The sequence below is a fragment of the Pan paniscus genome, chromosome 11, assembly GCF_029289425.2.
Source record: "Pan paniscus chromosome 11, NHGRI_mPanPan1-v2.0_pri, whole genome shotgun sequence".
Lineage (NCBI taxonomy): Eukaryota > Metazoa > Chordata > Mammalia > Primates > Hominidae > Pan > Pan paniscus.
In genome coordinates, this window is record NC_073260.2 from 104,982,505 (window position 1) to 105,008,390 (window position 25,886).

Consider the following 25,886-nt stretch of genomic DNA (forward strand, 5'->3'; position numbering starts at 1 on the left):
GGAGATATCCACTAGAAAAGGTAAGTTGGCTCAAATTTCTTCCATTGTTTATCTAATCAGAAAATTTTGATTGTTTACCTAATATGTGTCAGACAATGTACTGGGCACTGGAGATGCCCATGTGTTCTAGCAAAGCAGAGAATGTAAACACAACCCAACGTGATTATACATGGCCCCAAAGGCCATGAACAAAACAAAGCAGTGTGATAGGATGGAAGGAAAATGGAGAGGCTCCTGTGAGTTGGGAGATGAGGGAAGGCCTCCAAGGAAATGGCATTTGAACTGAGACTGAAGTTCAAGAAGGAGCCAGCCAAAGGAACAGCACCCACAAAGGCAGAAATAAACTTAGCTTGTTTCAGAAACAGAAAAATCAGTATGGCTGGAGAGAGAGGAGTGGAAGGAGGAAGCATGGTAGCAATGAAGTCAGAGAGGAGGGCCAAGCAGAGCTGGTAGGTCTTGTAGATCATGATAGGGTAGCTGACTTCTGTCTGGGGCAGCAAGAAGCCATTGGAAGTTAGCAGATGTGATTTGCACTTGTAAAAGATCCCTGGCGCCACGGTGTCTTAGAGGTTGCATTTGAGGGAAGGAGGGTTTATGGCAATAGTGGGGCAAAGAGGTTGTTGCAGGCCTTGAGGGAAACAGCTGATGATGACACGTACTGGTGTGATAGACGTGGAGGGGAGGAGAAGTATGTGGATCATGAAGGACATTGTGCGCACTGCCAACCAGTCTGGACTTCACCCTCCTCTTGGGAGTGGGAAGCTGCAGAAGATTTAGAGGGAGCAGTGGCAGTGTCAGATTTGTTTTATAGAAAGACAATTCTCTTAGAATGGTCAAGAGGGATCAGAATAGAAAATTACTAGACAAAGGGAGGTGAGGTAAGAACCTGTGGTTCCAGGATTGGCACACTGTGGTCCACGGGCCAAATCTGGCCTGCAGCCTGTTTCTGTACGACCCATGAGACAAGAATGGGTTTTTACATTTCTAAAGCTTTTTTTAAACAGGAAGCAATAGCAGCATATGTGACAGAGACCATATGGACCTCAAAGCCTAAAATATTTACTATCTGGCCCTTTACAGAAAAAGTTTGCCCATCCTTAGTTTCAACCATCTGTCTTAAAAAACAGAAAGAAAGGGAAAAAAAAGGAATGAGAAGCTCTTCATGTACTGCTATGGAATGACCTCCAATACATGTTGTTTAGTGAAAAAGGCAACATGCCAAATTGTATCCAGTATATTTGTACACTGAAAAAAGGGGGAGAAGGGAAATAGCATATAAGCATTTGCTTGGAATGCTGTCAAATAACTAGTCATGCTACTTACTTCCAGAACAGGGGCCGGGGCGGTAGGAAACTGGGATGGAAAGGAAGCTTTTTAATATGCACCCTTCTATAACTTTTGAATGTTGAACCAGGCAATTGCATTACCTTTTCCAAAAAAAATGCAACACTAAAAATAATAATGGGTTAAATGAATACAGGAGCAATGTGCTTTGGTCACTATAACACAGACTCTGAGGATGGACCACCTGAATTCAAATCCTAGCTCTGCTGCTTACCAGCTGTGTGACCCTGGAAAAGTGACTTAACCTGTTATCCATTTTCCCTCTCTGTGAAACAGGGATAATAATGGTTTCTATCTCATAGCACTGTTGTGAGGATAAATGCTCTTAGAACCGTTCTTTGCACATTATAAGCACTGCATAGGTGTATGCTATTATTAGCAGTACTTAGTAACATTTTTAATGGCTATTGAATAGCCCAGACGGCAAGGCGTCTATTGGTAGACCATGTATGAGCTGCAGTATGAATGGCAAGGCTGGATTTGAGAGTCCTTTCTGAGCCAGAATTGGGAAGATTTGGTATTGACTTGGTCATAGAAAGTGAACAAGAAAAGGAAGCTGCAGATGATGCTGAGGTTTCCAGGCTGGAAAGTCTGGGTGATGGGGTGAATTAGGGCTGGGCCTCCAGAGTCAGTAGGAAAATGTGAACGCGGGATGATCAGGCCACCTGAAGCACAGTTTCATGGACATGGTTCAATGGCTTTTCATTTTGTTAGTTTTATTTCCTTTTGAGTTGTATTTTTAGCAAGTTCCATGAAGAGTGAGGTGCGCATCCTGACTTTATTAGCAGAAATTATGAGCCCCATACACCACACTGTTATTCTCCTGAGAGTTTAGCCTGCCTTGTGTAATTAACCTGCTGTTTTAAAAACCCTATTTACAAGTGAACTAATTTCACATTGTCACCTCATCTCCGAGAGGTTTCTGCCATACAGTCTTTACCGTGGCAATAGAGAGCATTTTTAAAATACTCTCTCACAGAGGAATGAAGTTTTTGCTTCATTTGTATATTCTGTGGAACCAAGAAATAATATGACTTTTTAAATGGCTGAGCGATCACTAGCTTTTCCCAATAACTGCTGATCCAATGTTGTTGATTCCAACACTGAGAAATCTGATCTGGGATGCCACTGAGAATTTATCAACCTTCTCAAATTTTTTTTTTTTTTTGGTTATTTTAAAAATTTACTAGCATTTACTTAGTATGGTTTATGGTATATAAATTAATCACATTATGACGTTTGTAGTTGCTGTGTTAAAAAGGAAAGATAAAATTATAAGAACATATTCCTTACTTTTTTTTTTTTTTTTTTTTTTGAGATGGAGTCTTGCTCTGTCCGCAGGCTGGAGTGCAGTGGCACTATCTCGGCTCACTGCAAGCTCCGCCTCCCGGGTTCACGCCATTCTCCTGCCTCAGCCTCCCAAGTAGCTGGGACTACAGGCGCCCGCCACCACACCCGGCTAATTTTTTGTATTTTTAGTAGAGACAGGGTTTCATTGTGTTAGCCAGGAAGGTCTTGATCTCCTGACCTGGTGATCCACCCACCTCGGCCTCCCGAAGTGCTGGGATTACAGGCGTGAGCCACCGCGCCCGGCCAATATTCCTTACTTTTACTTCTCGTTTTTTAGTATGATGGCAAAGTGTTTGGTTTTTGTTTCCAAAAAGCAGATTTTCTTTTTTTTTTCCAGATTCTTTTCTAGGTTTATTTTTTTTATTATACTTTAAGTTCTTTTATATATTTTTTTTTTATTATACTTTAAGTTCTAGGGTACATGTGCACAACGTGCAGGTTTATTACATATGTATACATGTGCCATGTTGGTGTGCTGCACCCATTAACTCGCCATTTACATTAGATATATCTCCTAATGCTTTCCATCCCCCCTCCCCTACCCCACAACAGGCCCCGGTGTGTGATGTTCCCGTTCCTGTGTCCAAGTGTTCTCATTGTTCAATTTCCACCTATGAGTGAGAACATGCTGTGTTTGGTTTTTTGTTCTTGCAATAGTTTGCTGAGAATGATGGTTTCCAGCTTCATCCGTGTCCCTACAAAGGACATGAACTCATCATTTTTTATGGCTGCATAGTATTCCATGGTGTATATGTGCCACATTTTCTTAATCCAGTCTATTGTTGGTGGACATTTGGGTTGGTTTCAAGTCTTTGCTATTGTGAATAGTGCCACAATAAACATACGTGTGCATGTGTCTTTGTAGCAGCATGATTTATAATCCTTTGGGCATATATCCAGTAATGGGATGGCTGGGTCAAATGGTATTTCTAGTTCTAGATCCTTGAGGAATCGCCACACTGTCTTCCACAATGGTTGAACTAGTTTACACCCCCACCAACAGTGTAAAAGTGTTCCTATTTCTCCACATCCTCTCCAGCACCTGTTGTTTCCTGACTTTTTAATGATTGCCATTCTAACTGGTGTGAGATGGTATCTCACTGTGGTTTTGATTTGCATTTCTCTGATGGCCAGTGATGATGAGCATTTTTTCATGTGTCTTTTGGCTGCATAAATGTCTTCTTTTGAGAAGTGTCTGTTCATATCCTTCGCCCACTTTTTGATGGGGTTGTTTTTTTCTTGTAAATTTGTTTGAGTTCATTGTAGATTCTGGATATTAGCCCTTTGTCAGATGAGTAGATTGCAAACATTTTCTCCCATTCTGTAGGTTGCCTGTTCACTCTGATGGTAGTTTCTTTTGCTGTGCAGAAGCTCCTTAGTTTAATTCGATTCCATTTGTCAATTTTGACTTCTGTTGCCATTGCTTTTGGTGTTTTAGACATGAAGTCCTTCCCCATGCCTATGTCCTGAATGGTATTGCCTAGGTTTTCTTCCAGGGTTTTTATGGTTTTAGGTCTAACATGTAAGTCTTTAATCCATCTTGAATTAATTTTTGTATAATGTGTAAGGAAGGGATCCAGTTTCAGCTTTCTACATATAGCTAGCCAGTTTTCCCAGCACCATTTATTAAATAGAGAATCCTTTCCCCGTTTCTTGTTTTTGTCATGTTTGTCAAAGATCAGATGGTTATAGATGTGTGGTATTATTAGTGAGGGCTCTGTTCTGTTCCATTGGTCTATATTTCTGTTTTGGTACCAGTACCATGCTGTTTTGGTTACTGTAGCCTTGTAGTATAGTTTGAAGTCAGGTAGCATGATGCCTCCAGCTTTGTTCTTTTGGCTTAGGATTATCTTGGCAATGTGGGCTCTTTTTTGGTTCCATATGAACTTTAGTTTTTTCCAATTCTGTGAAAAAAGTCATTCATTGGTAGCTTGATGGGGATGGCATTGAATCTATAAATTACCTTGGGCAGTATGGCCATTTTCACAATATTGATTCTTCCTATCCATGAGCATGGAATGTTCTTCCATTTGTTTGTATCCTCTTTTATTTCATTGAGCAGTGGTTTGTAGTTCTCCTTGCCGAGGTCCTTCTTATCCCTTGTAAGTTGGATTCCTAGGTATTTTATTCTCTTTGAAGCAATTGTGAATGGGAGTTCACTCATGATTTGGCTCTCTGTTTGTCTGTTATTGGTGTATAAGAATGCTTGTGATTTTTGCACATTGATTTTGTATCCTGAGACTTTGCTGAAGTTGCTTATCAGCTTAAGGAGATTTTGGGGTGAGACAATGGGGTTTTCTAAATATACAATCATCATGTCATCTGCAAACAGGGACAATTTGACTTCCTCTTTTCCTAATTGAATACCTTTATTTCTTTCTCCTGCCTGATTGCCCTGGCCAGAACTTCCAGCACTGTGTTGAATAGGAGTGGTGAGAGAGGGCATCCCTGTCTTGTGCCAGTTTTCAAAGGGAATGCTTCCAGTGATGTTGAGAATTTAGCCAGGTTTGAAAGACAATTCAAGGCAATATGCTCTCCCACCCAGAACCCAGCATTTTCTTACATTTCAATTTTGCCAGTCTAGATGGGTGATTTGCACTTGGCCCACATACACTGCAAAACTGCGGGCCTGCTGCATCATAATCCCTGCTGCTGTGACACATCAAAACCATTTAAATATGCTCACAATGAGGGTAGAAGGGGGAGAGACTTGCAAATTCCTTAGATTCTAAAATCTAAAAATTCAACTTTTAAAAACTGTGTCCTACATTTTCATGTAGCATGAGACAGCTTTTTATGTGTTGCAGTTTTTATTTCATTTCACTTCTAAGATTTCCTTCTGTCCTTAGGGAAATCAGAATTGTCCCTGCTTTGGCTAAGAGCTTCCCAAATGCACCTGTGGGCAAACAGATTTATATAAGAAAATGACATTCCTAGGAATGTGATTGATTGATAGACAGATAGATACAGAGATAGATAGGTAGATAACAGATGACTGAAGATAGAGAATGTGTAAAATGCAAGTGATTTTATTCTTACTTTACAATTCAAATATTACCTTGCCATATTAAGCTCTTTCTCTTCTTAGGAATTCAGCTCTGACTTATTTCTCCATACTGTTATCTTTACCTAAACTCAGTGGAGTTTTTAAGATCTGCTTTTATAAAGCCTCATGGTGCTGATAAAAATGTTTGAGTTTTATGTCACTAAGTGAAGAATGAGTAGGGGAAACATGATGGAAGTGACTGTGGTTTTTTAATTTCTCTTTTTAAAAAGAGAAATGCTCAAAAGTATCTTCCTACTATTAAATTTAGTTCTCTGAGCTTGATTTTAAAAAACATGTCATGGCCAGGCATGGTGGCTCACACCTGTAATCAATCCCAGTTTTGGGAGGCCGAGGCAGGTGGATCACTTGAGCTCAGGAGTTTGAGACTAGCCTGGGCAACATCACAAAACACTCTCTACCAAAAATACAAAAAATTAGCAGGGCATGGTGGCGTGCACCTGTGGTTCTAGCTACTTTGGAGTCTGAGGTGGGAGGATCACTTGAGCCCAGGAGGCAGAGGCTGCAATGAGCCATGATCACCCTAGTGCACTCCAGCCTAGGTGACAAAGGAGACCCCATCGAAAGGGAGGGAGGGAGGGAGGGAGGAAGGAAGGAAGGAAGGAAGGAAGGAAGGAAGGAAGGAAGGAAGGGTCATTATAAAAACCAACAGTTTTGTTACAGATTGTTGGAAAAGGAAGTAAGGGAGGGAGGGAGGAAGGTCATTATAAAAATCAGAAGTTTTGTTACAGATTGGCATCGTCATTGTTGTTTAAAGTTGCAGCTATGATTTTAGACCCTCTTTGGAAGATTTCGTAATAAATGTTGGTCAAAAAATGTTAGCTCTGATAGGGATTTCTAAGATTATCCAAGCATACGGTACCTGAATTCATATGATGTCTTTCTTCCTAAAATATTATCCTTAGTAAGCAAACATTTAAGTTCTTAGCAGTGGTGAGGTTTAATACAGGGTTTGGGAACCTCCAAAGAGAAAGTCGCCTTTCTAAATAATTAAGGGGTAACAGTCAGGTCCAACATTTTCAAACTTTAAAAATAGGCAAGAATTGCATTTCCCTGGTTTTTCAATCTCCTGGAACATCAGTGAAGTATAATAAGAGGTTCTGCCACCCAAGAAGTATAGGCATTGGTGAAAAGCGGTGTGTGTGTATTTATATCTGACACCACTAGAACACAAGAGCAGTGCTGGGGGAGAGATGCCAAAGCTGAATAGTGAAAGAAATAAGAATATCAAAAGACTTTTCATCAGACTGTTTATTTTTATTTTTTTAGAGTTGGGGTCTTGCACCATCACCCAGGCTGGAGTACAGTGGTGCAGTCATGGCTCACTGCAGCCTCCAACTTCTGGGCTTGAGTGATCCTCCCACCTCAGCTTCACAAGTACCTAGGACTACAGGTGCAAACCACCATGCCCAGTTAATTTTTTAAAATCTTTTGTAGAAATAGTTCTTGCTGTGTTTCCCAGGCTGGTCTCAAACTCCTGGCCTCAAGCTATCCTTCTACCCAGAGCTCCAAAAGTGCTGGGACTACAAGTGTGAGCCACCATAATCCAGCCTAGATTGGATTTTTCAAGGCCCGAACAGTATTAGAACTATGACTGCCTTAAAAAAGAAATCCACTAGTGTCAGAGAAAACCTAAGACAAATTATAAAACAAGCAAAAATTAGGAAATTTTTTACTGACCAGGCCTTGGCACATGGGTTCCATTTTCTGAAGGCGATTTTTTTTCTGTCATCTGTACCTACATATTTTTTTAGGAAAAACTGGGGTCCAGTTCCTGTATGTGATGACCTGAAAAATATTTACCAACTGCTTAAGATGCACTCAGAGGCCTTTCAACACATTTAAAAGATGAAGTAGATACAGATCAGACTCTAGAGTTTCTGCCTTAATTTCAATATTGACAAAGAATTATATATTCGCTGAGAATCTCGCTATTAAAAATGCCACTTGTCATTGGGCTTTCTGAAGGAGTTTGAAGAATGTCTATTAATTGCTCCCATAAGATACATTAAGGGCTATTAATAAAAAGGAAAAAAATCCATTACCACTCTGGAAAGAAATACTATCATTAGTATTTCTAATAATTTTAATTTTAATCCAGTTGATAAGATGAAATGATTTTTGAATTATTTTTTATGTTTCTCCAGTTAGCTTTTATGTTAGCAAATCACTTATGGATTTTATCAGCAAGATTTACAAAGCCCATGAAAACAACAAAAACCAATTTACTACAGCAATATAGAAAGAAATCAGTCTCGTCCATAAGTTGCACCTCAGAATCGTTGGAGCAAAATGCAAAGTGAGGGAAAACAGTTGCATTTCACCAGACTCTTCAGAAACCATTTTGCAGGATTACAGAATGGTTTCTTGGCCTCTCGGAAAAGTTAGGTCCAGACAGCTTCATCACTCACAGCAAAATATTTTGAAACCTTGATGTCAGTTCAGAGTCTTGTCCAAGAAGATTAAGTTGTTTTCAGGAGGCCATTACTGAGTGAAACCTTCTCATGTTGTGTTTAGGGTGCCAAATTCTTGATTTTTTTCCATCTATATATAAAACAAACCATATGATGGTATTATAAAGGGAGTATACTATTTTCTACCACCAGGCAAGCAATGATTTATCATTTTTAAGAAGTCTGTTTTCGGCCAGGAGCAGTGGCTCACGCCTGTAATCCCAGCACTTTGGGAGGCCGAGGCAGGTGGATCACAAGGTCAGGAGGTCAAGACCATCCTGGATGGGTGAAATCCCATCTCTACTAAAAATACAAAAAATTAGCCAGGTGTGGTGGCACGCACCTGTAGTCCCAGCTCCTCGGGAGGCTGAGGCAGGAAAATCCCTTGAACCCAGGAGGCGGAGGTTGCAGTGAGCCGAGATCACACCACTGCATTGCAGCCTGGGCAACAGAGCAAGACTCCATCTCAAAAAATAAAAAAAAAAAGTCTGCTTTCCACTTAACTGTTAGCTCTGTTGGTTTAGGATGTTCACACAGAAGGCAAGACAAATGTTTCAGATGGCATTGCCTTCCAAAAAGAAACACGTAAACTTACCTCTTTTTCACTTATCTTATGGATAAGAGATAAGTGATAGGAAAGTAGAGGATAAGAACAGAGTAGAGAGAATTAGTTGGTTAAAAAATACAAATACAGGCCAGGTGTGGTGGCTCACGCCTGTAATCCCAGCACTTTGGGAAGCCAAGGTGGGTGGATCACTTGAGGTCAAGAGTTCAAGACCAGCCTGGCCAACATGGTGAAAACCCACCTCTACTAAAAATACAAAAAAAAAAAAATTAGCCAGGTGTGGTGGCTGGCACCTGTAATCCCAGCTACTCGGGAGGCTGAGGAAAGAGAATTCCTCAAACCTGGGAGGCAGAGGTTGCAGTGAGCCAAGATCATGCCACTGCACTCCCACCTGGGTGACAGAGTAAGACTCTGTCTCATTATATATATATATAGATATAGATATAGATATATACACACACACACACACACACACACACAAATGCAAAGACATTGAGAAATTAAAAGAACAAAGAGATCTTTCTATGGCTCAATAAAGAATGAGTGGAAAAAAGGGACAATTTAAAAATAAACTAAGTGAACACAATGATTTATTTCAAAGCAAAAAGATCTATTCAAAAATGAGACCTTTGAAAAATATAAACATCCTTATGGGCATTGTGTTAGCCTACTGGGGCTGCCAGAAAAAAAATACCAGAGACTTGGTGGCTTAAACAACAGTTTATTTTGCCACAGATCTAGGGGTTGGAAGTCCAAGATCAAGGTTCTGGCAGATTCAGTCTCTGGTAAGGGCTTCCGTTTTGGTTTGCAGATGGCTGCTGTCTCATTATGTCTTCACGTGGCTTTCCCTTGGTGCATGTGCACCCTGAGGGGAAAGAGGGGGACATAGAGACAGAGAGAGAGCACGAGCCTTCTAGTATATCTTATGATCCTATTGGATCAGGGCCCCACCCTTATTACCTCATTTAACCTTAATCACTTCATTAGAGGCCTCATCTCTGAATACAGAGGAGTGTAGAGAGTAGAGTTTGGGCATATGAATTGGGGAGGCGGGGGGTGGCTCATAAACTTTCAGTCTATAACAGTCAGTAGGGACTGACATCAGAGTTGAGTAACTGAACTTTTCTGAATACAGCTCTCTGGTTTCTATCATATGGTCTAACAGTTTTTCTTCTTCCAGACTCTCCCTGTTTTCACACCTTTTCAAAGAAGAAAAGCAAATGATGCCTTATCCTCAGCCTTAGAGCCCTTAGGAAAGCCATCCCTGAACTCGGGGTTTGCTTTGGAAGTGACTCACAGCACACCTTGTTTGGCAAGTCCTAAACTACAGTTTCAGGGTCTCAAAAGTTCATTTTCCATGTGTCACTCAGAGATTGTGAGGTCAGGTGTTTGGGTCGGTGAGACCAAAATGATCCACAACCCAGTAGTGAATAATTTTATGGGTCAGTCTCCCATATTTCAATTTCAAGTATAATGTTCTATTTTTGTAGTCCATTGACATAAGGAAGGCCATTAGTATGCTGATCCCACTAATTAGGCAATATGTTTAGGAAACAATGGAGGTGAGAATAACTTACTATATTTCTGAGCCAGCCACTGTTTTGGGTGGGAGTTTATAGGTATTTCCTTTGTGAAATGTGTAGTGTGATTTAAACTTACAAAATGGAGAGTGTTCTATGGAATGTTTCTGGGGAGGCACCTTTCATTTGGCAAATAGTTGTTGATTTCAGAGCATTTCCCTGTTTCAAAGTGTGACTATGCATTTTTGGTAATTTTACCTTCAAGAGTTCCAACTCTACCATTGTTTTCAGCTCTACACAAAACACAGAATTAAGATGTCACAATATTATGAGTCTTGCCACCTGCTTAGAAGCTTTGTTTCTGATAGAAAGTCTACTTAAAGCTTGCCTACTGGAATAAAATCGTATTTTCTCCTTAGTGCTGTGAAATTTTCCCTTTCATCTTATTTACAAAGGCTTTCTATTTATTCATATTGCCTGAGAGAATAAGAAATTATTGATATCACTAAAGTCAATGAATGCTTGATAAATATTGGATAAGTGGATAGATGGAGGTACAAAATTTTTGCATTTTCCACCTTCAAATCAAATAATTATAGAATCGTATTGCTGGAAATGTTATAATTCACCTAGTCAAGCTTTTTTTCTCCTACATGTCTTTGAAGAAATTATTTTTCTAAATATTTACTTTAAATAAGTAACATTTGTTTGAATGTTTGAGTGTTCACTATGTGCCAAATACTCTTGTAAGTGCCTTCCTGGATTATCCTAGTTAATTTTATAACAACCATGTTGTAAAAGAATGGATATTTAAGACAGCCTTGGGCTTGACTTCCTATTTAGTAGAAAACCATATGAAAAGTGGGTCTTTGTCTCTCGATCCCTTCTCCAACCATCCCTGCAATTAGGTAAGACACTCTCAAGATGTCTTCTCCTAGGAGCCTCCCACACACTCACTATATAGGCACACACCTTTTTACCAGTTTCCAAGGAAACCTAATTGGAAAAATAAAACATGCCACCTTTGTCAGAGAGAGTATTTTCAATGCTCCAATAATGAAAGAGGAGGGAGGTAGGAAGAGAAGCAGATAGTTCCTTGTTTAAAGATGATGCTGTTTTTGTTGTGCATATTCTTCTCATGGGGCTCTGTTGGCCTTTGAACACTGAATGTTGAAGTCTGAAAATTATCTCCTATTTCAGTTCTTGCTAAAGTTAGCCCCAGGAAAGTTTATTGTTATAAAGGGCTTAATCCATCTTCTGCAGTGTCCCCCAGATATCCATTTTAGAAGTAGCCAGACCAAGATTATCCACAGTTATGGGAATCAGGGGTGACATCAGCAATGAAGTGCACATAAAATCACAAGCCCTCACTTTGGCCATAGTGCACTTGGTTGCCACCTCCTCCCTACATCAGACTGAGCTAAATCTCTATACCTTTTTCTTGGGTAGAGATGCTAAAAGACAAGTCTTTCTTCCTAACTTATATTTGAGGTCCTGATGTTCATTGGTGACTTAGCACCTGCACTTCATTTTTAAATTTGCACCTAGGAACTTGGAGATGTTACTCAGTGAGCTAAAGGAGAGAAGAGGGCATCTCAGTGGCCCCTACTCTCCACACACCCCCAGGTCTGCCCTTCATTTCACTTTCAATGCTGCCATGGATGTTATATGACTCTGAGAAAAGGAAAAGAATACAACATTCAGATGTTTCTTATCAGCTTTTTAAAGAAATGTAAGGCCTGGAACAGTAGCTCACACCCATAATCCCAACACTTTGGGAGGCCAAGGCAGGAGGATCACTTGAGTCAGCCTGGGCAACTAAGTGAAATCTTGTCTCTACAAAAAATAAACAAAAATTAGCCATGGTGGTGCATATGTGTAGTTTCAGCTACTTGGGAGGCTAAAGTGGGAGGATTGCTTGAGCCCAGGGAGATGGAGGCTACAGTGAGCTGAGATCATGCCACTGCATTCTAGCACTCTAGTCTAGGTGACAGAGTGAGACCCTGTCTCAAAAAAAAAAAAAAAAAAAAAGTAAGAAAGAAATGTGAGCCATTTAGACCATTAGAAATTAGTTTCAGGCTCAAGAAAATATATAAAAAAAAAAAAGTCAATTAAATGTTTCATTACTGGGGTCTGACCCACAGACCCAGGCTGCACGATGGATGAATAACATACTCAGACACCAATATTCAGTGAAAGAGCAGCTAGGGGGCTGGGCCACTCAGAGCTGTGGCAGCTGCATGCCTTGACTAGCTGGCCCTGCCAGCATTTATTCAGCACAGATTTAATGACAAAGGCTTTGAGTCAACACCACTACAGGGTAATTACACATGGATGATTAAAGGTCACGTTTCTGGAGACATGAGTAAACAAGCTATTCAGATAAACTCCCTTGTATTATTTTGTACCTACTTCTCGCCCTCTGCCCCAGGATAAGAACCACCGCCTTTGGCTCATTCTTCCCCAAAGCTTTGTAAAACACCCGCAGGCCTTCCAAGAAGGTTTGCTTCTCTTTCCTGTAATTTCCTCTTACAATTGTTCCCACCACCCTGACTGAACTCCTACACTTCATGTTTGCTATACCTAGCTTTTATTTTAATGGGTTTAATTTATTACAAAACAAAGCTGAGAATCCTGGTATAACTGGATGTAAAGCCCATTCATATCTATTTTTAGAACTGAGGAAAGGGGGGAGTGTGGAATAGGGGAAGATCCTTAAGCTGGGACTTAGGGGTTACTCAGGGTTGGCCTGGCACTGTCACTTTTGTTCAGCAGGTCACTCCATCTCAGGTTCCCTACCCATCAAATGAGGGGGCTGGTCTCAAGGACAGGACCTTTCCTACTCTGAAATTCTGGAGCTCCTTTTCTTGGGGCCTAAAGCTCCTAAATGACTGCAGACATCTATGATTGCAGCTTGTCTGTTGTGATCTATTATTGTCCATATGATTAATTGAGTAAGAAGTTCTTGTACAGGAAGGTAACCCACATTAAAACATCCCAGGAGACAAATGAGCTCTGCCTTGCAATAACATAGTGTTTAAGGTCTGGTGGGTCCTAGAAGGCAGTGAGAGGCACTAGTGTTTTTAAAGTCAATGAATTATGTTTTTATGTAAAATACGTAAGTGCTGACATTCTATTTTGACCCAGCATCATGCCACACTGAACGGGCTTCCCAATGATAAGAGGTGGCACTCCTAAGTGTTGAAGTGAGCCGGGAGAGAGATGTAAGAGCTTCACTCCCAGCCTGAATCAAGCCTCAACTGGGATTTAGGCAAACCTGGGTGATCCTCCGAGATTGCTCCTTGTGAACTGGTGATGAGATGTTATTACCAGTCAATAAAACTGAACTTGAATTAGGCCTATTTTCAGATGCCTCCTGGGTTTTCACTTTAATTCTCTGATAGGAGAGATTGTGTTAAAGTGGGCTCACCTTCACTCTGGAATCTTGCTCAGTGCCCTTCACAGACAAAAAATAAGAAACTGGGTTGCCTCCAAGAAATATTTTTCTGGCTTCTGAGGCAACCTCTGAACTGGTGAATCCAACTCAGGCCTCTCCACCGAAGACCTGATGTTTATTTGGGGGCAAACTTCTGTACCAAATTCAAATGGAAAAAGTGTAAGATGTACATGCAAAGAAGCTAAATGGATTATCATGATGCTATGAGCATCTGGAGCAGCTACTGCTGTACCTCCCATTTACCAGATAAAAATAAAGGCAAGCTGATTTTACCCTTCCAGTAGATGCTGACTGACCCGTGAAACTCCTCTTCTGTGCTGTGTAAGAGTTCTGACGGCCGAGCCTCCAGATTTCAACGTTCGGTGTTGATAAGAGTCCTAGAAGGCAGTTATCAATTTGTTACCAGTTGTCACTTAGAATAACATTTATATTCTCTTTCTCGAGTCTTTTTTTTCCCCAAGATGGAGTCTGTGTTGCCAGGCTAGAGTGCAGTGGCAAGATCTCAGTTCACTGCAACCTCTGCCTCCCGGGTTCAAGTGATTCTCCTGCCTCAGCCTCCTGAGTAGCTGGGATTACAGGCACCTGTCATCACACCTAGCTAATTTTTGTATTTTTAGTAGTGATGGGGTTTCACCATGTTGGCCAAGCTGGTCTCAAACTCCTGACCTCAAGTGATCCACCCGCCTTGGCCTCCCAAAGTGCTGGGATTACAGGTGTGAGCCACCAAGCCCAGCTCTCAAGTCTTTTCAACCTGATAAAGTTACACTAAAATTTCTATTACACCACTAAAGAATGTTACTTTTATTATTTATGCCTGCCTCACCTTTTTTCACAAGATTCGAGGCTACTTACAAAAATACATCTGAGGAAAAAGGATAAAATGAATGGTTTTGAGAAAATACAGCCCAGGATGAGAAATGACAGTAGTAAGACCGCAACATGGTGAGCACAGATCCACCACTGTCATTGTTGGGTACAGGTTACAAATTTGGCTCTGAACTCCCCAGTGAACAAAACAAAGAAAGAATCTTATCGATTACATGACTCATAGTATTTCTAAGATTTTTCAGTTTCTCAGAAGAGGTCTGACTTTTCTTAGTGCTGAGATTTGAGAGCTGTTTCTCCCTTGAGTCCTCATAAAGAGAACACTAGATCAGTTAGGATAAACTTGCACTGTAAAGAACTAAAAACCCAAAATAACAATGGCTTGAATAAGATAAATTTTTTTTAAGAGTGCTCTTTTGATTATCCCTGTGAGAAAGAACATATTGTGATGTGAAGTGGGTCCATGACTTGGGCAGAATTTCCTATAAACAGCAAGAAAACCAGTGTTAAGTCCTGCATTTTGACACTTAGTCTAGTGTTAACAAGTGGCCCCCTGACCTGCATTAATAAGATATCTTATAGAGAGACCAGATTCCTGCTTCCTATGTAATTCATAGAGCGATCCCAGGCTGCTCAGCAAATGAAGTCACAGCATGTGGGTGCCTTTGTCCCGGAAGCATTGCAATCAGTCATCAGTTTCTGATTATCTCTCAAGTCAGTATAGGCAGTCCAGGGCACGAATGGCCCTTGATGGGTGTCAGAAACTCAGAGCCTCATATATTGTTCCTCCACCCCATGGCCCAAGATTATCTTCTGCTGTGGCAAAATGTCCCCTCCAGCCAGCAAGAAAGAGGAAGGAAGGAGGAAGGGTACATCCGCACCCTTTAAAGATAGATCCAGGAAGTTGTATGAAGGACACTTCCAATACATCCTTTGGCCAGAACTTGATCACATTGCCACACCTTGCCGAGAAGGCTGAAAACCAGAGTCTTTATTCCAAGCCTAGGTAAAAGCAAGATTTCTATTTGTTAAAGCATAAAGGCAGTACTGTCATCCCTTGCTATCCGTGGGGGACTGGTTCCAAGATCCCCAAGGATACCAAATTCCATGGATGCTCAAGTCCCTGATATAAAATGGGGTAGAATTTGCATATAACAAATATATATCCTCCCATATCCTTTAAATCATCTCTAGATTGCTTAGAATGCCTAATGCAATGTAAATGCTATGTAAATAGTTGTTACACTGTATTGCTTTTTATTTGTATCACTTTTTGTTGAAAGCTACTTTACCACAGTTCTGGACGCTAGAAGTCCAAGCAGCAGGTGTTTGGCAGGGCTAGTTTCCTCAGAGGCCTCTCTCCTTTGCTTGCCGCTGCTGCCTTCTTGCTGTGTCCCCATCTTCATGTGGCCTTTCTTCTGTGCAAAGGAACCCCTAGTGTCTCTCTAGGTGTCCTAATCTTCTCCTATAAGGACACCAGGTAGATTTGATTAGGACCCACACTTGTGGCCTTGTTTTAAATTAATTACCTCTTTGAAGATCCTATCTCCAAATAAGTCACATTCTGAGGCACTGGTGGGGGTTGCAGCTTCAACATATGAATTTGGGTGGGGGAGAAGGAAGGGGCATGATTGGGGGGAACACAATTCAGTCCATAATAGGCAGAATAGATACGGGAAGACAAGCAGTAGTCTCTTGCGACGTTAACCTGCCAGCAGCCCTGTAACTGGATAAATACTGCAGTAATTCTTTGGAATCTTCTGTTCTGTCTCACCTTTTAAATCCAAGACTCCTCGAAAGCAGGAGTCCTAGAATTAAATGCAGTGCTTTGCACCTGTAGGTGCTTAGTGACTGCTTGCAGGTATTGGTGGTAACTGCCCAAGGAATCACAGCCTGAGCAGACACTGGAACTCAGGATTCCTGATTCTCTACCACCTACTCTGCCCAGCATGCTGCACTGACTCTTTTAAGTTCTGACAACCAACACACCACCACCCACCATGTGGGAACTTAAAGTCATATGTTTTTGTGTCAGATTTTTCATATCAAAGATTACAAGGCCCTAAAGCTTTACACAATTCTAAGGCTTCTACAGAGACCCCAGCAGATATCTAACTATTTTAAGCCCTCATATCAAAAGCCATTTGAATCCTTTCTGGACCATTTTGCTTTGTTTTGTTTTCTATGGACACTCTGCAGAAATTTTAGGAGGTAAGGGTGAGTTGTCACAAGGTCAAAGCCAGCATACCACAACTCTAGGAAAAGTTGGAAAATCACTGCCCTAACCTCAGTGGCCTCTCCCCTGGAGCATCCAGTTTGAACAAAGACAAAATAAGCCTCAAACTTGGAACAGTATTTTTTTCTTCCACTTCTCTAACCAGCTTGCAAACTGCCTCCCATTGAGCCAGAGTGAGACTTTACTTGGCAAAGATAATTTCACCTAATGTATGCCAACAGCCTTGCTCCTGGGGTACCTCTCAAATCCACCCCAGGATTCTAGGTTCCTCTACTTCCCTGTAGCAGGACTTGGCCCCCAGGAGGCTGTGAAGTTTCCATGGAGAGCCCTGTTGGCACAGCCTGAGACATAGTCTCTTCTCCTAGTCCATTTCTGCCCTAGCAACAGCTACCTCCAATGCAGCTTTGGAAGCTGTTCAATATAGTTAATTGTTTGCATTGGACAGTAGTGTGTTTAGAGCTTATACACCTAAACAGACAATTATTATTTTCTGCTATTTGCTAGTGGCAATGCCTGCCTGGTGACTTTGGCAGATGGAGAAAGGAGCTAATCCGTAGGTTATAAGCAGAAGGGTTATTGATGAAATGTCACCATCTGTTGGTGTCATTAAAATGATATGACTCATAAAGAGTTGCTTTTGTGTTTTATCAGAAAAAGGTTAGCTTGAAGTCGAGAGAAAAGTTGCTAGATTGTGGATGGTAGTGATGAACAGAGCTAGGGGGAGGCATCAATCCCAGAATGGGGAGGAGCCTTAATGAACTCATCAGCTTGATGGGTCTTCAGGGAAGCTGACTGACCCGCTGCTAGAAAAAAAAATCATGTCTCATGTGAGATGGGGTATTTATTAAGAATGACGCAATACCCCAAGGCTCCCATGCCTATTTCTGGGGCATCTGCCAGGAGGTAAGGGGAAAGTCATTCATTTGGGTTAAACAAGAAGGATCGTATCTGGGAGGGAACAGACAGGAAAATATACCTGTCTCCTTAATCCACATTGGCCCCATGACACAAAGATTATTCACGTAGCTAGCTGACACCTTGGGAGGCTGGTGAGCCCAATAGGGAATGATATTCTCTACACCTGCTATATCCACAAGGAAGAGACGGAGGTAGCATAGAAGAGGGACCAGAGCCAGCACACCAAGCTTCCACCAAAGATGGGAGCCCTCAGGATGGAAGAAAGAAAGCAATGGATGGAATAATATGTGAATTGCATAGAAAGAAATAGGGAGTGTGAGGTGTATATTTAAAAAGGATCCAGGGGACCAAAATAAACTATGCCAACTTCCTGATGCTGCCTTATTATTATACCTAATCCCTTTAATTGCACCATATTTGCTGTTTACAAATTCTTTTACCCACTGCCAAGGACATATACCCAAAGCAGAAGAACCTGTTGTTACTAACCCTTTTCAATATGGCTTCACATCCCTTTTTTAAATTATTATCTCAAATTGTAACTCCTAGAGAGAGTTGAAGAGATTGTATAAACCACTATACGTACTTTCTGCAGTACCTCAGGTTTGCCAGATAAATAAACAAGACATAGCATTGCTGCGAGCCCGGCCTCTCACCCAGCCCTGACCTCTCCTTAAGGCCAGCTGACCTGAGCCTGCCCCTCATGCCACCTCTGTAGGGACACAGGTGCCGGAGGGGGGGCGCTGTTACTGTTTGAAAAGTGTGTGGTGCTGGAAGCAAGAGCCCCAGGGGTAGGATCTTTCTAAAGTTATTTATATGGTCTCAAAAGGAAGCATCAGTGGAAAAGTTCCTGTTGATATTTTTAGATCTGATGCGTGGTCCACTGCTGCACTTTCATTTTCAAACAAGCAGGGAAGGGAGTGATTGATGATGTCTACAGTGCTGTTTTGGAAGTATTGAGGGCTCAGCTGACAGGCTAATGGTCACCCCCTGCTGGGCCCAGACCCTCCCTCCATCTCTTCTAGCCCTGACTTCAGAAGCTACTGATTTCAGTGGCTGACAAATAAAACGCTGGCCATTGGCTGCCAAAGTCAGAGACTCTGAAGTTTGTTCCCTGGCTCCGACACCCTGTGCAGGTTCACTGTCTTGCTTGACTTCTATTTTCTGTTTCTGAGGAATGAGACATATGTTTGCATAAGTTGTCTTTGGCTGCAAGTACAATGGTTTAGAATTTAGCTGTGGTTAAGCAGGTGACCAACTCACAACCTGAGAAGGGTGTGGGGGTGACAGGGAGAAATGAAGAGAGGTCGGTCAATGGGTACAAACTTACAGTTAGATAGAAGAAATCAGTTCTAATGTTCCTTAGGAGACTAGGGTGACCATAGCTAGCAACAACACGCTATATATTCCAAAGCTAGAAGAGAGGGCTTGGAATGTTAACACACATAGAAATGATAAACACTCAAGGTGATGGAGGCCCCAAATACCCTGACTTGATCATTACACACTCAATGCATGTAAAAAGTACATGTACCCCATAAATACGTAAAATATCAATGAAAGAAAAAAACTCACAACTACACAAAAATCGATGCACTTAGCTATTCCAAGGCCAGTGGGAAGTTAATCTCTCTTAGTAGTATTACTGAATTGTTTCTGTGGTTACTTTCATTTGCCTGATGAAAATCAATGTTCCAAAAAAAAGAGAAAAAGAAATATTTTTTTATCAGTGCTCTCCTTCCCAAGGAGCCTGAAGCTTGTGACTCTGTCTTCAAGGAAAAGGAAAGATGAGGAGATGGTGGTCATCAAGTCTTTTCCTCCACAGATATAGTTTGTTATAAGAAGCTCGTGAATTGTAGTTGTAGCCCACTCCAGTTGAATAATCAGTTGATGAACATGAGAAACTGAAGAGCGTTCAAGGAGAGAAAAGAAAATTCTTAAGTGCTCATGGCTGGACAATGTATTATTTGTTCCTAGGACTCAGACTGTGACAAATGAGGTTTATCTTACAAACCTCAAAATCACACATATGAAGCTACTGGAACGAGTCCAGAAAACTGATAAGACATGGAGCTTCCCCTTTGTTCTGTGCTCCTGCTGTTGTGCCTGTGTACATTTAATTTTTTTGTTTGTTTAATTTTACCTCTTTTTCTACCACAGACTGCTGATGAGGAGGAGGACCAGCCTCTCAGCCTTGCCTGGCCTTCTGAAACCCGCAAGCAAGTCACATTTCTGATTGTTTTGCCCATAGTGTTTCCTCTCTGGATTACCTTACCTGACGTTCGCAAACCTGTAAGTAAAGCATTTTAAAAATAGTTCCCTTGTAAAACGTATGGTACATAACAGGGTGCATAGTCTGCTTCAGTTTGTGTTAAAAGGAAAAAGGAAGTACACTTGTATCAAAATCTCACATATACCCCATAAATAGGTACAATTATTACGTAACAAAAAAATTTTTAAGTTTAAGGAAAAAGAGAAAGTGACATTAAGAATATACAAATTTCTCTGAGCAGACACACAATCACACTGATTGTTCTGGTTATCAAATCTGCATAACAAACTACCCCAAAACTTAGTGGTGTGAAACAACCATCATTTTAGTCTTTTCTTGGATCCTGTCGATCAGGAATTTGAATAGGGCACATTGTGGATGGCTTGTCTCTGCTCCATTATGTCTGTGGCCTGAAGTAGGAAGACTTGAAGGGTTATGTGTATCTCCATCTTGGGGCTACCATCATCTGGAGGCTTCTTTGCCATTTCTGGCACCTGGGCAGAAATGATTCAAAGGCTAGGCTCAGCTGGAACTGTCTACTAGAATGCCTAAACATGGCCTCTTCATGTGACTTGGGCTTCCTCACAGCATGGTGGCCTCAGGATAGTGAAATGTTTTACATAAGAGGTCAGTCAGGACTCCAAGAGTGAATGTTGCAGTGACAGAAGGCAGAAACTGCATGGTCTGTGATGATTCAGTCCCAGAAGTTACATAGATTCACTTCTGCTATGCCCTATTGACCAAAGCAGTCGTAAGTGTGTCTTGATTAAAGGGGGAGGAAACAAAAAGTTTACCTAGAATACGTCAGTGTCATATAGCATATCACTCTCCTGTTGGGAAGAGTGTCAAAGAATTTGCAACCATGTTTTAAAACCACCACAGCGTTTGTCTCTGAGAAGGTAAGAAGGGCAACTGAAGGTCTGAAGCAGGAAGATTACTCATTTTCTTGAAAATTCTTGTGACTATCATTACTTTAATCGACTATGTTTACTATCATTACTTTAATCGATTTTATTATCTACCATTATCACATACTGGGTGCTCCGAACGCAACAACATCAGCAAAGTACAACCTGAGTATAGACCAAATCAAGAGAATACACCCACCCACTGTTGTTGAAGTGAGTTCTTGGGCCATTGCCCCAGAGGTGAAAGAACTAATGAGAGAGGAGGAGAAACAGCTCTACTTCTTAGTATAGTATCACACACACAAACTCATTCAACAAAACTGTATACCTAATATGCATCAGATTCTGCACTAAATGTTCCTCGTGAGAGTCTCATTTCTGTTTGGAACAGCACACGGTATACTCGGAAATACAGTCCATCCCAGGGCTGGCCCTTGAGGGGAGCAATGAGAGAAGCCCCAGTGGCTACCCTGGCCATGCTGCAGGGGCTGACTCTCAAAGGGGGACTGCACAGGGAGGAGAGCATTGTGGACAGCTCCATTTTCTTGTTATGTGCATCAGCCAGGGCAGTCGTCATAACCAACTGCCTTGATTGATTCCTGTTGGTTTGCCGCAGTTGCCAATCAGGAGACTTTGATCTTGTCTAATACCTTCTTGATCTTTCAACTCAGATTGGCAAGAGGATGAACATTTTGCCAGCCTTTATTCTAAAAGTCCTTCCCAACCCTGAGAGCCCAAGGCCTTGAGTTATTGGCCCACAGTAAACTATATTATGTAATTTCAGGAAACATCTAGGGTAGGAATATGTATATTGTTGGCATAAGTAGAAAGAAACTTAGGCACAGAGAAGTTAACTAATTTATACCTGGTCATTTCCTAGAAGGTAGGGCTGAGAGATCCAGACCCAGGTCTATGTAACCACATGGCTTGAGCTTTGCTTCATATTTAGTGATGCCAGAAAGTAGGGAAAAAAAATCATTAAAAAAAAATCATTTCTAAAAGCACTTGGAATAGAATATTTTGATAGCTTCCAGCATAATTTATCATAAGTCTTCAAGAGCTCCTTCATTTGAAAAAGACAGAAGAAAAGCCCCATCCCATTACCTTGGCCCTTAAATAATGCAGCCTAGTGGAGAGCCATGTCTTGTCAAGTAGACAACAAGAAAGGACTTCTTGTACGGACTCCCTACAGTATAGGTTTCCTGGTAAAGGATGCATGACACAGGTGTGGCTCACTTAAAGCAATATTTAAGTTTCTTTATTCAAGATACCATTTTACAGCATCTGCACTACGCAAAGGCCTGGCTTCCTGAAAACCCACAACCAAATAGCTGAATGTGTTTGATTTTTCTTGGCTCACACCACACTGACATTTCTAAGATATGCTTGCATTGTCTCTCCTCTCTCTGTCTCTCTCTCTCTCTCTTGCTCTGCTGTTTAGTCCAATGCTTTTGTGTGGCCCTAGGGAGGAAAATCAGGGAGACAGATACAGTTTTCTAAATTCCCAAAAGGGGCCTCATGTGGTGTGGCCCCCAGAAGATGGGGGCAGATTGGTTGATGAGAGGATGTTTGCATACAACCATTGAGGCACTCAGGAAGATGTGCAGGAATGGGAGGAAGATGCCAGTAAGTCAAGGCCCTTGACTCTCAGAATTGGGAGGAACTCTCAGAGAAAGGGCTGGCAAAGTGTTTATCCTCTTGGTAATCCTAGTTGAAACGTCAAAGAACCTGTTAGGGAAGATCAAAAGCTCCCAACTTCCTAACTGGTAACTTTTGGAAAACCAACAAAAATCAATCAAGGCAGTCGTTACCTGGGTCATGACAACTGCTCTGGCTGATGCCACAATCCGGGGAGGCACACAGCAAGAAAACAGAGCTGTCCCCAGTCCACTGCTCCCTGTGCAGTCCCCCTCTGAGAGCCAGCACCTGCAGAATGGGCAGGGTAGCCAGCAGGGCTTTACTTCATTGCTCCCCCAAGTGCTAGCCCTGGAATGGACTGGATTTCTTTTGTTGTTCTGAGTACTCTGTGCTATTCCAAGCAGAAATAAGACTCTTATGAAGAACACTTTGGTTTTTTTCAACTTCCTTCACAAATATTTATTGAGCACCTATTATGTGCCAAACACTGGGCCTTGGCCAGTGCTTAAGAGACATAAAGACAGGATTGCTGGCAAGATGGCCAAATAGGAACAGCTCCAGTATGCAGCTCCCAGCGAGATCGCCACAGAAGGCAGGTGATTTTTCCACATTTCCAGCTAAGGTGGGGTGTGGGGTGTCACCTCACCCAGGAAGTGCAAGGGGTCAGGAAATTCTCTCCCCTACCCAAGGGAAGCTGTGAGGGACTGTGCCATGAGGAACAGTGCACTCTGGCCCAGACACTGTGCTTTTCCCACAGTCTTTGCAACCCACAGACCAGAAGATTCCCTCCAGTGCCTATGTCACCAGTGTCCTGGGTTTCAAGCACAAAACTGGGTAGCCATTCGGGCAGACACTGAGCTAGCTGCAGGAGTTTTGTTGTTTTTTTTTTTCCCATACCTCAGTGGTGCCAGAACACCAGTGAGACAGAACCATTCACTTCCCTGGAAAGGGGGCCGAAGGCAGGGAGCCAAGTGGTCTGGCTTGGTGGGTCCAACCCCCACGGAGTCCAGCAAGCTAAGATCCACAACTTGAAGTTCTTGCTGCCAGCACAACAGTCTGAGGTCAACCTGGGATGCTCAAGCTTGGTGGGGGAAGGGGTGTCAACCAGTGCTGAGGCTTAAGTAGGCAGTTTTACCCTGACAGTGTAAACAAAGCCACCGGGAAGTTCAAACTGGGTGGAGCCCACTGCAGCTCAGCAAGGCCTCTGTGGCCAGACTGCTTCTATAGATTCCTCCTGTCTGGCAAGGGCATCACTGAAAAAAAAAGGCAGTACCCCCAAACATATAGATAAAACCCCCATCTCCCTGGGACAGAGCATCTGGCAGAAGGGGCGGTTGTAGGTGCAGCTTCAGCAGACTTAAACGTCCCTGCCTACTGGCTCTGAAGAGAGCACAACATTCAAGCTCTGCTAAGGATCAGACTGCCTCCTCAAGTGGGTCCCTGACACCCATGTATACTGACTGGGAGACACCTCCCAGTAGGGGCCAACAGACCTACCTCATACAGGAGAGCTCTGGCTGGCATCTGGTAGGTGCCCGTATGAGACAAAGGTTCCAGAGGAAAGAACACACAGCAGTCTTTGCTGTTCTGCAGCCTCCTCTGGTGATACCCAGGCAAACAGGGTCTGGAGTGGACCTCCAGCAAACTCCAACAGACCTGCAGCACAGGGTCCTGTTAGAAGGAAAACTAGGCCAGGCGCAGTGGCTCACGCCTGTAATCCCAGCACTCTGGGAGGCCGAGGAGGGCAGATCACAAGGTCAGGAGATTGAGACCATCCTGGCTAACACAGTGAAACCCGTCTCTAGTAAAAACACAAAAAATTAGCCAGGCATGGTGGTGGGTGCCTGTAGTCCCAGCTACTTGGGAGGCTGAGGCAGGAGAATGGCATGAACCCAGGAGGTGGAGCTTGCAGTGAGCCATGATTGCACCACTGCACTCCAGCGTAAGCGACAGAATGAGACTCTGTCACAAAAAAAAACAGAAAAAAAACTAAAAAATAGGAATAGGACATCTACTCAGAGACCCCATCCGAAGGTCACTGACTACAAAGACCGAAGGTAGATAAATTCACTAAGATGGGGAGAAACCCGCGCAAAAAGGCTGAAAATTCCAAAAACCTGAACACCTCTTCTCAAGGATGACAACTCCTCACCAGCAATGGAACAAAAATGGATGGAGAATGAGTTTGATGACTCGACAGAAGTAAGCTTCAGAAAGTGGGTAATAACAAACTCCTCTGAGCTAAAGGAGCATGTTCTAACCCAATGCAAGGAAGCTAAGAACCTTGAAAAAAGGTTACGCGAATTGCTAACTGGAATAACCAGTTTCGAGAAGAACATAAATGACCTGATGGAGCTGAAAAACACAGCATGAGAATTCTGTGAAGCATACACAACTATAAATAGCTGAATCAATCAAGCAGAAGAAAGGGTATCAGCAAGTGAAGATCAACTTAATGAAATGAAGTGAGAAGACAAGATTAGAGAAAAAAGGATGAAAGGGATCAAACAAAGCCTCCAAGAAATATGGGACTATGTGAAAAGATCAAATCTACCTCTGATTGGTGTACCTGAAAGTGATGGAGAGAATGGAACCAAGTTGGAAAACACTCTTCGGGATATCATCCAGGAGAAGTTCCCCAACCTAGCAAGACAGGCCAACATTCAAATTCAGGAAATACAGAGAACACCACAAAGATACTCCTTGAGAAGAGCAACCCCAAGACACATAATCATCAGATTCACCAAAGTTGAAATGATGGAAAAATTGTTAAGGGCAGCCAGAGAGAAAGGTCAGGTTACCCACAAAGGGAAGCCCATCAGACCAACAGCAGATCTCTCTGCAGAAACCTTACAAGCTAGAAGAGAGTGGGGGCCAATATTCAACATTCTTAAAAGAATTCTCAACCCAGAATTTCATATCCAGGCAAACTCAGTTTCATAAGTGAAGGAGAAATAAACTCCTTTACAGACAAGCAAATGCCGAGAGATTTTGTCACCACCAGGCCTGCCTTACAAGAGCTCCTGAAGGAAACACTAAACATGGAGAGGAACAACTGGAACCAGCCACTGTAAAAACATACCAAATTGTAAAGACCATCAACACTATAAAGAAACAACATCAACTAACAGGCAAAATAACCAGTTAGCATCATAATGACAGAATCAAATTCACACATAACAATATTAACCTTAAATGTAAATGTGATAAATTCCCTAATTAAAAGACACAGACTGGCAAATTGGATAAGCGTCAAGACCCATCAGTGTGCTGTATTCAGGAGACCCACCTCACATGCAAAGACAAACATAGGCTTAAAATAAAGGGATGGAGGAA

The 25,886-nt window shown here is 42.1% G+C and overlaps 1 protein-coding gene and 1 long non-coding RNA gene across 10 annotated transcripts in view; one reads left to right on the plus strand and one right to left on the minus strand.

Moving 5' to 3' along the window:
* Positions 1 to 25,886, plus strand: part of SLC24A2 (solute carrier family 24 member 2) — a 276,357-nt gene that overhangs the window by 219,851 nt on the left and 30,620 nt on the right. For all 3 annotated transcript variants that reach the window (XM_024930150.4, XM_024930152.4, XM_024930151.4), the window contains one exon: positions 19,893 to 20,024. In XM_024930150.4, the coding sequence (XP_024785918.1) occupies positions 19,893 to 20,024 (132 nt within the window). The remainder of the gene's footprint in view (positions 1 to 19,892; positions 20,025 to 25,886) is intronic.
* LOC129393104 (uncharacterized) overlaps positions 545 to 25,886 on the minus strand; it is an 83,373-nt gene continuing 58,031 nt past the window's right edge. Inside the window, exons 6-9 of one of the 7 annotated variants that reach the window (XR_008619755.3) lie at positions 15,871 to 16,043; positions 14,027 to 14,130; positions 13,727 to 13,886; positions 545 to 9,641 (exon numbers count right to left, since the gene is read on the minus strand). This is a non-coding gene — a long non-coding RNA (uncharacterized LOC129393104). The other 6 variants (XR_008619754.3, XR_008619756.3, XR_008619753.3 and 3 more) reach the window with 6 other exon arrangements.